This window comes from Orbicella franksi, chromosome 1, assembly GCF_964199315.1.
Source record: "Orbicella franksi chromosome 1, jaOrbFran1.1, whole genome shotgun sequence".
Lineage (NCBI taxonomy): Eukaryota > Metazoa > Cnidaria > Anthozoa > Scleractinia > Merulinidae > Orbicella > Orbicella franksi.
In genome coordinates this window covers 6,362,217-6,376,061 of record NC_138145.1, presented here as the reverse complement: position 1 = coordinate 6,376,061, position 13,845 = coordinate 6,362,217, and the positions used below count along the sequence as shown (strand labels likewise).

General features: G+C 41.4%; 2 protein-coding genes across 4 annotated transcripts in view; both read right to left on the bottom strand.

Moving 5' to 3' along the window:
• LOC145466599 (interferon-inducible GTPase 1-like) overlaps positions 1 to 2,291 on the bottom strand; it is a 27,480-nt gene extending 25,189 nt beyond the window's left edge. For all 3 annotated transcript variants that reach the window (XR_014041976.1, XM_081450406.1, XM_081450341.1), the window contains exon 1: positions 1,736 to 2,291. Coding sequence is in view for 2 of the 3 variants with exons in the window: in XM_081450406.1 (XP_081306532.1) it covers positions 1,736 to 1,926 (191 nt within the window). In the remaining variant the exon portion in view is untranslated. The remainder of the gene's footprint in view (positions 1 to 1,735) is intronic.
• Positions 2,292 to 5,251: 2,960 nt separating this feature from the next.
• On the bottom strand, positions 5,252 to 13,401 carry LOC145463350 (uncharacterized). The gene is made up of 2 exons (XM_081447134.1): positions 13,094 to 13,401; positions 5,252 to 9,432 (listed from the first exon to the last, which is right to left on the bottom strand). Exon 2 carries the CDS (start codon positions 9,408 to 9,410, stop codon positions 6,474 to 6,476), a length of 2,937 nt encoding a protein of 978 aa, XP_081303260.1. The 5' UTR covers positions 9,411 to 9,432; positions 13,094 to 13,401; the 3' UTR covers positions 5,252 to 6,473.
• Positions 13,402 to 13,845: the final 444 nt, after the last annotated feature.

Sequence of the window (13,845 nt, the reverse complement as noted above, 5' to 3'; positions counted from 1 at the left end):
GATTATCAGTACTAAACAAACAAGCATTTACATAAGCACTTTTCCTAATGCTCTAACTTCTAAAAAGGCTCAAAATCATGAGATAAGTATATATTTTTCAAGAAACTCGATCGTAGCCTTGTGTCACGCAACCTACATAACCCTGAAATTCAAAATGCCCTGGTTTCAAAAGGAAGCACGCTAATTGTAAACAGATATAAATATACCGCCTCTTATGCCTGATGAGGATAAAAACACGTCACGTGAAGACGATCTATTGAATCAGAAGTCTTGGAAAAACACATACTTGTAAACATTCTCGAAATCCCGGTGGCGATAGTATCAAACATCTATCAAACAGCTAACTAGTCAAAACGAAGTGCAAGCCTTGGCGTTGCTTGGTCATGAAGCTGAACTTCATAACTATAGCTTGGAATTTTGGCTTCTTAGAATACTCAAGTAGTCATTTCCGAGGAATTAAAGCCAAAATACGACCAACGAAAAATTATAAAATAAATTTGTTCCAATTTCCAGTGCCGCACACTAGGTGTTTAACAGAGTGATGAAGCGTTGTAGGCTTGAGGGTCTACTCAGGTGACAGCGTCTTCCTTAATAGTTGCTTCATGGTTAGATTTTAGTTTAAAACTTTAGACGAATGGCGTTAATGGCTGATAAAATGTGATTTAACTATAACACCGAAATATCAATGTTCAACAAAGGAGGATATGTAGCGTATGTTGCACGGATCATAATTTTACTGAGAATTGCAAAGAAATGCAAACCAAGTCGTGTTTTGATGATTGCGTGGTGATATTCATAACATCGTAGTTAGCAACAAAATTTAGCCGAAAGTATGAAAAAAAAGCAAGTTGTAAGCCATTATAATTATAAGATGGCTTTAATAAAAATATCGGTATTCACGTACGCCAATTCCTTATCCACCCATCCCACCATCCATGCCATTCGTTATTTTTTAGTCGGGATCATTTGCGGTCCCTATCGAAGACCATTTATGGTCCGGGATCATTTGCAGTCCAATTTGGGGATCATTTGCGGTCCTGGGATCATTTGCGGACCCGTACAGTCCTCGACGAGGCGAGGACGGCAGAGAAATGAGTCGAGAGTTCTTGTGCGCATGCCCGGTTGAGTAAATTTACTTCCTTGCGTGACGGCGCCAGTTTCCGCAGACTCACAAGGTTAATGGAACTAAAATATTTACATTAGCCTTCAAATTTCGTTCTCAATATTCGCACATTAACTGCTAATGTTTAAACGTAAAAGCTCATTTGTAAAAATATATTTTTTTACGTACATTATTCTCAGCTGGTAGCACAAATAAAAATAAAAAGCAAACATCGCTTTCGCCTACTCGTTTATCGTAAACACACTCCGTACGACCGTGCGACCGCAGAAGACAGTATTTACATTGCCGTTCCTTGGTTCAGGGTCACTCTTATGGATCTTGCCTTCAGAATACTTTTCCGTCGATCCCAAACAATATTCGACCGGATAAAAATTAACAAATGCAATGAAAATGTAGCCAACGAAATATAGCTGTTCCTACGGTTAACATCCCGAAGCCAAGGTGATTCAAAAGCGAGTCTGCAAATCGAGTCTTCAAACCTTATGCTTATTTTTATTACATACACACTAGTAATTTTTTTAAATACAACAAACGGTATGCAGTATGACAAACTCGAACAGAGCCAATACTGAAATTGTAACTTAAGGAGTCGTATTGGTGAAATGTACTTACTCTCTAATAGCGTTGATAAAGCTTGATTTGCCACTTCCCGAGTCACCAGTGATTGCGATGTTCACTTCCACTTCTCGCCATTTCTCCAGTCTCTTCTTGAAGAACTCTTCAATGTTCGACACGCCACTCTCTTCGATTTCTTTTTTAAGCTCTGCCATTTCGATTATTTCCCATTCGCTGAAGTCGCCCATGTTGAACAGGGAAAATGCAGTAAATGGAGTTACAAATGTTGTGGTGCGGAAGTTAGAGCTGTTTCAGTATGATAATTTGCTTAGAGCGTGTCACTTCATTTAAGAGTCTTGTAATGTCTTGTAACTTGTAAAAGGAGGTTATCGTTCGCAGAGTCGCGGCCATAACGCGAAGAAATATGAAGAATGCAACCAGTCGAGGGTTTCTCCTCGGATCACTTGCGTGAACGGGCAGAAAATTGATAACAATTCGAGAAGAGAACAAAGTGAGATTGGGCGTTACACGCTGCTCCTCGCGGCCTCGTTGCTCGCTAAATAGGCTCCTGCGCGCGTAATATAACTTTATAGGAAAGACTGCTCGCAGTCTAGCGTGGATGGGAAAAGTTAAGTTTTCAACGACCACTTCAGTTCTTCAGTTCTTTTACGTACATTATTCTCAGCTGGTAGCACAAATAAAAATAAAAAGCAAACATCGCTTTCGCCTACTCGTTTATCGTAAACACACTCCGTACGACCGTGCGACCGCAGAAGACAGTATTTACATTGCCGTTCCTTGGTTCAGGGTCACTCTTATGGATCTTGCCTTCAGAGTACTTTTCCGTCGATCCCAAACAATATTCGATCGGATAAAAATTAACAAATGCAATGAAAATGCAGCCAACGAAATATAGCTGTTCCTACGGTTAACATCCCGAAGCCAAGGTGATTCAAAAGCGAGTCTGCAAATCGAGTCTTCAAACCTTATGCTTATTTTTATTACATACACACTAGTAATTTTTTTAAATACAACAAACTGTATGCAGTATGACAAACTCGAACAGAGCCAATACTGAAATTGTAACTTACGGAGTCGTATTGGTGAAATGTACTTACTCTCTAATAGCGTTGATAAAGCTTGATTTGCCACTTCCCGAGTCACCAGTGATTGCGATGTTCACTTCCACTTCTCGCCATTTCTCCAGTCTCTTCTTGAAGAACTCTTCAATGTTCGACACGCCACTCTCTTCGATTTCTTTTTTAAGCTCTGCCATTTCGATTATTTCCCATTCGCTGAAGTCGCCCATGTTGAACAGGGAAAATGCAGTAAATGGAGTTACAAATGTTTTGATGCGGAAGTGCTGTTTCAGTATGATAAGTTGTTTACAGCGTGTCACTTCATTTAAGAGTCTTGTAATGTCTTGTAACTTGTAAAAGGAGGTTATCGTTCGCAGAGTCGCGGCCATAACGCGAAGAAATATGAAGAATGCAACCAGTCGAGGGTTTCTCCTCGGATCACTTGCGTGAACGGGCAGAAAATTGATAACAATTCGAGAAGAGAACAAAGTGAGATTGGGCGTTACACGCTGCTCCTCGCGGCCTCGTTGCTCGCTAAATAGGCTCCTGGGCGCGTAATATAACTTTATGGGAAAGACTGCTCGCAGTCTAGCGTGGATGGGAAAAGTTTAGTTTTCAACGACCACTTCAGTTCTTGTTTCACAAATGATTCAGTTTTCTCGTTATATTCTTTGTATTGTTCTCATTTCTGGCAATTTAGGACCTATGACACTTCATTCAACTAACCTAGCACCACTTGTTGTTTGGCGTTGTCCACAGCTTCCTGAGAAAACGAAATGGACAAAACGAAACAATGCACAAATGTAAGTTTACCAGTGTTTTAATTTGTTTGATTCATCTTTCATGCATTTATTTCATGTGCGCATGATGAATATTGCAATAAACAATGATTACGGCTTAGAAGCCAACAGCTTTCTAAAACGATACAGCCTTCGTTCGCGAAAAATACAGATCCAAATAAGACTTCCTCGTGAATGAGACTATGCAATACTTTCGGACCAATAATAAACGTTGCAGGTCCTGATTTTGTAATGATTTTGTAACGGGACACTTTGTGCATGATACATAGCTCAAGAATAGGATCTAAAGCGAGTGCTTAGAAGAACGAATCGACTTCGGTGTGCGTTGTTATATGTTACTCATGCAGCTACGCGATCAAAACAGTTAAAACGACTTCAGGAACTGTCTATAGCTTCCTACGGGACGTTTATTACAATTTCTGTTGTATTTTGGATGCTTCGTTCTTTCAGGCATTCAGAGAAATGTAATCAACTCGACGGGTATTCTAAACTCGCACCAAAATGTTTTCTAAAACCCATTACAATTCAAAAGAAAATAATGCAGTAGAAGCCTTTAGAGATGGCCAACTTAACTCACGACTGTCGCTCCATATTCACTTTATGTTGGACTGTCTTTTTTCGATTTTTTCTTGGCTTTCTTTTTAGCCTCGCAGTTGACAGTAGCTACAACGAAGTCCTTCCGCGCAGAACAACAACCTAATCAGGAGATTTTATTGGTATCCAATCATGCTGTCACGCAATCACCCACGACATGCTAAAAAGTGCCAGGCGTTACGCCGTCAAAAGTAGCCTGTTGGTGGGGAGCAGCGAAATCCTGGGAACCAATCAAACCTATACTAAAAAGTGAGGAGAAATGGATGTTTCTCCTCCTTTTTCTCCGCTCACTAACGTTTATCGTTAAGATGCCAGTTTTCGCTCCTCTGGACCACTTTCAAAGACACGCACGTGTCAGGTCAACCGGCAAAGTCCTGAAGTTTTAAAAAGTATCGGTTTAATCAAGTACTGCATGATGGTCCAATATGTGTGACGTAGCGCCTAAGCTATTGAGTCGGATAGTTATAAGATTTCCATTAGGCGATCTGGTAACTACTATTTTAAGCCTGTGGCACCATGGCATAGGACGCCAGCATAAACTTTCGAACAGTCATGCGTCTTCTTCGACCAGGAGAACACTTTTCTCGGGCTATTGTTTTCTCTTAAAGAAAATGTTGCTTTCACAACGTTGTACAGAACTGGGTGGAATTTTTTTTTCATGTGCTGGACTCGAGGATTTATTTCACGGAAAACGAAATGGGGGTTCAAGTATCACCATCAAACAGCTCTGAGATTGTGGAAGGGCATAAGAACAAAAATTAAGAAATAGGTTGTTCCCTTTGATCCTAATGAACGTTTAAGGTTAAATGACGTTTAAACGTACTCAGGAACAAGTCTAACTTGCTATTGTTTGTTAGTCCACAGCTAAACTTCATCTAGACGTGACTTACGATAAACGCCTTTAAAGATAAAAAGAACCCCAGTGTATAGCACGGACCTCTTTTACCCAGCCTAGACTCCGATTTTTATCAATCGGCTCTTAATATGTTAAGTATATATGTTACTTAAGCAAAAATTTTATAATCGTTTCATGCTTTGTATTTTAGAGTGACATCAGAAAAATGCATTTGGTTTATTCATCTTATACACGGTTTGCCGTCTCCTTGTCCAATCATGACATCACAGTACGCCAAAGTAACACACTTTGAAATGTCTGTTGTCTTGGATTATGGATCCCTGTGTTCCCCTCCTTCGTTTGATGGCCCGCGCGCATCGTGCTTAGGCCATAAATAGAAGGGGTAATACTTGGTCTGCTACTGACAGTGCGGACCTAGAGGAATGTAGGACCGACTACCTAAATGAAGTTAAGGCATTTCATTTCTGATTGTCAAGTGTGAAAAAAGTATCATAAACGCGAAGAGAGATATTTTGAGCCCTCGCAAACCTGCAAACCTCAGTGCCGGGTTGTTCAAAGCCCGATTAAGCTAGCCCAGGATTGGCGAAAATTTTGATTTCAGTTTTGTAACTTTTGGGTGCTGTTTTCTGTTTATATTGTTTGTCCTTCAGGTTTGAGTTTGAAAGATCTCAAACTACACAAAACATAAGCAATGAAAAACATTTTCATACAAGAAAATGGATACTTCGATTAACTTTTAATCCTAGGTTAGCGTTAACCGGCTTTCGAACAACCTGGCCCAGGTGAAAAACTCCATAGTTATCAACTTTTTTCATTTGTAGCTCCTAAAACGAAGCGCTAATTTCGAAATAACTGTAGAACGTGAAAATGTTACTTCATGCTCACTAAAAGCTCTAATACGTCCATCGACGCGATATTAAATTAAATCTTCAACTAAGATGTTTATCAAACTTATGTGAATACCTACCTACACTACACTTCAGAATAGACAGTTGTTGGAGAGAAGTTCGTATACACTTCTGGTAGCTTTAGGGTGCGTTCCTTAGGGGTGATCTGGATCAGGATCAGTGATCCAAGATCTGTCTGGATCATGGTGCATCAAAGGAGCCGATGAATCCAACCTGGTCATGGCTTTACCGGTTCCTTTGATGCGCCATATCCAGACAGATCTTGGATCACTAATCCTGATCCAGATCACCCTAAAGGAACGCTCCCTTAGTAAAAATGTGCTGTGATCTCTACTACAGCTACCAGAAGTCTTTGCAAACTTTTTACCCCTTCTACAAGAAAACCTTTCCGCATGTGACCCCAAAGTGAAAACGGTCTATGCATTCTTTGAAGGCCAGCCGTTCGGCCCTTTTCAATGTAACTACTCCTTAGGTCCATCTGCCCATGGTGCGCGCAACTGAATGTGCGTACGGTTTGCTATAAATACCGTTGGCATACACATGGTGGATCAGCTGATTTCAGCATTTAACAACTTGTCGGGGATGCTGTAACTTCGTGTTTGAAGTCAAATCGTTGGCTTTTCTCTTTCTAGACAGGGACATGTTGCTCGCTGTTGTGCTTTGTGTTTCTGTAGCCTCCTTTACTCGTCGAAGGGCCTCGACGGCTTCTCTAACGTAGAGATGATTTTCGGGAAGGAACTCGTAACGTCGAATCGTTTCAAGTGCACGACTGTAATAATCTTCAGCCGAATTTAGTTTACCCTCCTTTTCAATCAGGCTACCGAGATGGTACAGACTGCGCCCCACGCGCAACTGGTTACCAATATCACGTCTAATGTTCAGGGCTCTCTCCATGAAATGCCTCGCTTTTTCAAAACGTAAGCACTTGAGATGAAGTCTCCCTAAATTGGTCAAAGAAATTGCCACTTGTTCTTGCTTTTCTCCACAAATTTCTAATTGGATAGCAAGCGCCTCCTCTAGAAATCTCCCTGCGTCGTCATAGCGACCACAATCGATGCTTGTGACTCCTAAATTATGCAAGCACCGTGCCACTATCAAATGTTTTGTGCCAAAAAGTTCACGGGAGATGGACAATGCTTCCTGGAAGTATTGCGTTGCCTGGGCGTGGTAGCAAAGGTTTCCCTTTACATTTCCCAAGCCGACCAAACATTCCGCCACTTCACCACTTTTTTCTCCACGTATCTCACGGAAGATAGAGAGTGCCTCGTGAAAAAACTTCGTTGCATCTTCATTGCGCGAGAAATTAAAGCTCACACGCCCTAAATGACGTAAACATTCTGCCACAGCTTTGTGCCTATTTCCATAAATCCGATGCCTCATCTCCAGTGACATCTTGAGGTACTCTATAGCACGAACATATTCGCTCAGGTCAATCAGAGCACTTCCACAAAAGAAAAGTAAAAGAGACGATGTTTTCTCGTTGACACTGACGCTTCCCTCAATTACACGAACTGCTATTTGTATGCACTGCTTTACGGTTGACATTTTCCCATATTTGAGGCACATAGACGCACAAGAAACAAAGCACTCAAAGAAGTCAGCAAGAGGGGTAGCTTCGATGAGACGAGTATAAAAGTCGGTGCTGGAGAGTTGGAACGAAATGACATATGATAGGAAAGCGTTCAAATGCTCAATGAAAATCTTTGAGGTCGACCTACCATCCACTGTGAGACTCTGAATAGGGCCGAGTGCTGCTGAAATCACTTCAATTTCCTTTCCTGGTTGGATACAGACTTTCTTATTGCTTCTTATAATCCGATGCAAAACTTGGTGAAGCCACAAAGTCTGTTCACCGTCTTTCTTGCAAGAAATCTGCACTAGACTTGACTCCATTATCTTTCCGATGATATCCTCTTCGTCCAAGTCAGGCGTTCGCTTTGCGACGAATTTGACGACAACTTCCAGTGAAATCGGTCCTGGAGCGCAGATAGAAAGGAACTGAAATGTATGAAGTAAAACGTCTTCATTAACTACTTCTCTTTCTACCGCCATTCGCACGGCAACAGGCATTGACTTTGTGTAGCCACTGTCGCATTTCCTCTTGATCTCGCCCATAGCCTCTTCCTTTCCACGGTTTAGTTTATCCAGATATGTCACCCAGTTGAAGTGAGATGATCCACGGGAACGCACACTATAAACGTACCAAGCGGCACAAGCCAGTGCCAGAGGCTGGTAATCTAAGGCTTTGGCAACATCTTGCACGTTTGCTTGATTTGGCATCTGCGAGACGTTTGTAAGAAGACTTACAGCATCATCAGGATCCATGCCTCTGCAAAGAGAGATGCAGTGACTACGAGATCCATTGTCAGGAATGGTGCTACTGTCTTGGGTTGTAACAAGGATTTGCCCATTGCCGTACTCTTTACATCCACAAGTTGGCCAGAATCGTCTAACAGCTTCGAGGTTAACGACATTGTCAATTATGAGGAGCCACGTCGAAAACTCTTTCATTTTCGGAGTTACTAATCTCTGAAACTGCTCCAACTTTTCTTGAATGGAATCCTTTGATGTCGTTATTCCAGCAACAGCAAATTCGGTACAACCGAGGGCTCTACTCAGGCTGTCATATGAATTGAATAACGACTCCAGGGTCTCGGCATTTAAAGTGGCAACAAAAACAAGATCACTGTGGGAAACCTGTTTGTAAAATGCTTCCCCGACCATTCTTGCAATCTGGCTCTTGCCACAGCCAGGATTACCCGACAGATATGTTGTGGTGATTTCTCCATCGCTGCTCTTCTTGAGTTCTTCCATTTGTTTGAGGATCATCGACACTTCACAGAGGCGTTGCTGGATTGCATGAGAGGGTTTCGTAGGAAGGTTGCCTAGGAACGTCTTGGGATTGGATTTAAGTTCCTCCTCGAGAGCAGTTGACTTTTCTTGCCAGGCTCTAACTTCTTCTTGCTCTTTGACTAGTTGATCCTTAAGAAGCCTCGATTCCTTTATAGGGAAGCTCTTCTGATTGGCAATTGCTTTGATATCCCCGACAGGAAGACTTAACGCCATAAACGCTGCTTCTACTCTTCCAATCAAAGATTTGAAATCGATTTCAGAGATAGTGCCCTTGGAGACATGAGCAAAAATTTCATTACGGAAAACTCTAAGGTCGTCCACGTGGCTGTGTATTGTAGGACTGAGAGACGTCCCAATACTAGTGGAGAAAAGAATTCCAAAAAAAAGCGCTGTACAGTCCCATTCCTTGCGGTTACCATTTTTCATGATATTTAGCAACCTCGCATTTTTCTTTTGACTTGCTGGTGGTTCTTGTCTCTCAAAGTCTTTTCCATTCTTCAAAGTGTCCTCCCATTCTCCCAAAGAGCCCATGTATCTCTTATCCCACTCTTGTTTGAAGACTGTCCTAAGCCCCTCTGTGATAATGTTAGCTGTAATGTCGCATATTCGGAAGAAGTTCAAGTGTTCGTCAGAATACTCCATAAAGGCACGTTAAGTCCAGTATCTGGTATAAGAGAACGAAGTTTTTCATTCACATCATAGATGAAACCTTATCATCCTCAGTTTTAATCACTAAACAAAAAAAAAGCATTTTGGGCAACGGTTATAGTCGGTAACAACTTGGAATGAAAACAAAATGTGCGAGATGAATGGAAATTTGAAGGAAAAGGTCATGTGATGGCGTCATCTATTTAAATGCCTTGAACCAATTAATCTGAGTTGAATGTTACTCCTTACAAGGTAATCTTAAGACCGACTGGCCCGTTCATATGAGCTGAAAAACCGGCCGGGCGGGCACGCAACGGGACGAAGCTTGTCATCTATACGTATGGAAATTTTCAGCCCGGTTACCGCGAAGTGCAAAAGAGAAAACCAAGGAGGCGCCACGTACAGTTCTATCTTACATGTCTGTCTTAGCCTGGCCAACTCGTGTAACAAACTTAACTGCGGAAGACAAAAGACTACTAATTCTGTGAAGAACATCGTGAAATAAGACAAAGCGACGCCATAAGGAAGGGGCCTCTTCTTTAATGAGAGAGTGAAGGCATCTTTTCCGGGCTGAAAATGATCTAGATCGCGGTCGCAAAAACCGAGATCTCTGTTACCGTCTTCTCGTATGAACATATACAAATTATAACGAAGGAAATAGGGACGAGATGAGCAGTCCAATTAGCCGGGCTAGTATCTGAAGCGACCAATCCATCCGGTATATGTTTTCTGTATATCAAAACTCAGCGGTGATCCGCCACAATTGTCTTGGGCATGGTAAAGGTTAAGTTTGCATAGGAGCCAAGTGGCCCATCACGCCGGTGCTTATCCCTGTTTCTGTAGCATGAAGCGACCACAGAAGTATTTCTATTACCCCCTGGATGGGATGCTAATCTATCGCAGGGTTACTCCCAGCATTCGCCGGTGCCCGTTTGTACACCCGGGTGCACGAGGAGAAAGGCACTGTGAGAGTAGTCTCTTGCCCAGAACACAACACAATATAACTCTGGACCGCTCGATCCGGATTCGGGCGCACTGACCATGAGGCCATCGCGCCTTCACTATTTTTCTTGTCATGGGTCTCTTTTAAATTGTAGAGTTTTAGACCTAAGCCGTCTTGCGTATAATTTTTAAAACCTTGGCGTTGGAAAGAAAAAAAAATATTATCCGGGTCCTTCCTTCGAGGGTCCACAATAGGGTTCTCAGATTCCGCTTTCCCGCCCATTTTTTCCTGTTAATCCCACCATCCCGCCCTTTTTTGCCTGGAAATCCCGCTCCCGCCTACTTTTCCAGGACGTTTCTGGGTTAATTATTAATTTTTTACATTAATAATTAATTTAATCATTGACACAAGCTTTTTAAAACAAGATATTGCATACAAGATCACAAAAGAATTCAATGGGTACCAGATACGTAAGCGCAAATGATTATAACGTTTCTTTCTGTAAACGGTTTACTGTTTTCTTTCCTTTTGTCCACGTATCAGTGAAAGAAAAAGATTGTTCATTCCCATATTTAAGAGATGGCCCGTAAACACACTTGACAATTTCTTTCAAAGCTTTCAGCGTCTTCACTTTACTTGGAAACTAGACTCAGAACTTTTCCTTCCGAATGAAGGCATTCCCGCTCGCACATCCTTTTCGTATTATGGTCTAATATATGGTGACGCAATTCGTAATGTCGCATGCTTCAATTCGTTCGGTAAATCACTATCACCGCCATCCGGTGTGGCCATCCTGGCCAAAACAAGCCAAGCGCTTTGGAAAAGGTCGAAAGACTAGAAAAACTAGAAAGGATCGGGAGGTCAAGGTTACAGACGCAAGCATCGAAAATGTCGGAAATGGACGACACGTTTGAAAGAACCTGATAGGGTAAAGACCGGTTGCTATCCATTACTTGAAACCTGACACAGCTATGCGGTTCGTTTCTTGCCAGCTTGTGGTTTTTGCGCTAGTCAATAACAATTTATAAGGTCACGTAAGAATTGAAATCCCGTATTCCGCTCTGTTCCCCTTGCAAATACCGCATCCCAACCCCATAAAAACACGAAATCCCGCTCCCGCTCGTAATTGTAATTCTCGCTTTCCGCCCCTGTTTTCAGCTTAACTCCCAAATATCACGGCGAAAAAAGGCCAAATCCTGCATCCCGCCAAAGCTATTGGGAACCCTCTCCTTCGGCGCGGTATCAAGTACACGTAGAAGTAAAAGTACAAGTACATCAAGTACAAGTAGGCGGTCGTTTCATGAATTAAAAGCTTAGCCAAATACCTTTTTGCGACTTGCCAAATTTGCTTCCCTTACTTTATATCTATCTGAAATTTTCTCCCGTTACTCGTTTTCTCGTTACTCCGATTCTCGTCACTCGTTACTGCGTTACTATGTCTAGTAACACTCTGTTTTCTGCCTAGAGCAATATTCAAAGTGCTGTAGAACCAGAACCAAGATTATAACTCTACGTACCCAACTTAACTAATTACATGCAGCTGGCGCGAAGGGCGGGAAAACGTGTGCAAGCGAGTTACAGTTGGTTTTGGTTTTACTTCTGATTGGATGAAAAAGTGGCGCGACATCTTTTAAGCCAATAGAGTGTGTGCACGTGACGTCATGAAATTCTCAAATCCAAAACTAAAGAGCCCCTAAAGGTTTAATCCTCATCAGGCATAAGAGGTACTAAATTTATATCTGTTTACAACTTTCCAGCTCAATAGCGTCCTTCGGTTTGGAAACCAGAACATTTCGAATTTCGGAGTTATGGCGGTGCGTGACATGAAGCTAAGATCGCGTTTGTCGAAAAATATACACTTCTCTCGTGATTTTTAGCCATTTTAGGAGTTAAAGTATTAGGAAAAGTGCTTTTGTAAATGTTTTTTGGTTCGGTTCAGATAACCAGTTGCCTAGATATCCAAAGTAAGTTCCAGATGTTTACATTATTTTCCGGCGCGGAACATTTCGACGAATATCTCAATTTTGGGACAACGCACACACCTTAAACTTGGAGAACTGTCTTTCTTATTTATCGTCTATAATATCACAATTTCTTGACTTTATCCACTGGATGGTTTTTGACTTTGTTTTTCATTGCGTGACAATGCAGACACTCTATAGTGTAGTCATGCGAGTCCAATGTACTTTTCGACACTCAATGAAGTGCAAACCACTTTATAAATACAGTTCATATGTAATTATTTACTGCGCAGCGTATCTTGAATTTTTTGGTCAAATTCTTTTTTTTTTTTTTTTTTGGTTTATCAGTTGTGCAGGAACAGGTTGCACGGCCAATAACTACAAAATTGAACATTCTTCCAGAAATTAAATGTTCGAACACGTAAAAACAGAATGTGTTCAAACAGAACGTTTTCAAAAATTTTTAGGCTCCTGCAGTTTCTCGGAAAATCCCGTGACGTCATGTCAAAACGTAAACATCTTTTAAAATCCATACATGCACTCGAAGAATTCGAGCGTACTTCAATTGTCAAAGCAGGACATTGCGTTGGACAAAAATTACAGCATATCGTTTCTCTAATTCGCAGCAACCGAACAACTTGTATTCTAGGGATCTTAATCTACAATTCATATTTCCAACCGTACAGTTACGCATCACAACGTGAAATTATGATGTCGTCACCTGTACTACGAGCAAAAATACGTCTTCATTTTATCACGCCACTCACTCATACCTGATAAGCAATTGTCGAAGCAGTGTAAAAGCTCTTTTCCTCTTGCCAGCTTTTTTGGCCACTGCCTCGACTCCTTCCATTTTCAACGCTATCAAGTCATTGTTTCTCGGCATGCCTTGTAGGACCTGATACGTCAAAAGTTAGGATATTTACGCTGCTGTAGTGTTGTGTTTCACGGTCCTGTATGTGGAACGTTCGACTTCGTTTCGTGATGTACCGTGTTTCGCTTCATATGGAGTACATTCCTTTACGTTTAAGAAATAAATTTAAACGCGGGTTTTGTCCCTCAGTCATCTGACCTCGTGTTATTTGCATCTCAATGAAACCGAAAACTCTATACCGAGGGACTTTCCCCACAATATCGGAATATCAAAAGGCTGCATGTTCAATCCGCTTGAGCTAGGAAAACCAAAATGATCCGGCAATTTGTATACCTGTAACAGAGAGCTTTTCCTGGTTTAAGCATATTTCTTTGAATTTCTTTGCGGTTCAATTTACATATATCGTTATGTTCTGCTTAAGTGCTGAAGTTTCAATGCAAGTATTTTTTGTCATTAATGACTACCATTAATCTAAGTAAGAACGTCATAACTTAAAGACACCGGTGGTCATCCGTGATTACTTGGGCCCAATATATTTAAAGAATACAAGGAAATGGGACTTCTCGTCTTTTTTGGAGTGGAAATTAAAGCAACGTCCAGTAAAACGTATTAGGTTTTTTTTGTCTTATTTTTTTGCGTTTTGTCTTTTGT

Bases quoted from the DNA above. Each gene is read 5' to 3' on its own strand.
- LOC145463350 (XM_081447134.1), bottom strand. From the start codon at position 9,410: ATGGAGTATTCTGACGAACACTTGAACTTCTTCCGAATATGCGACATT.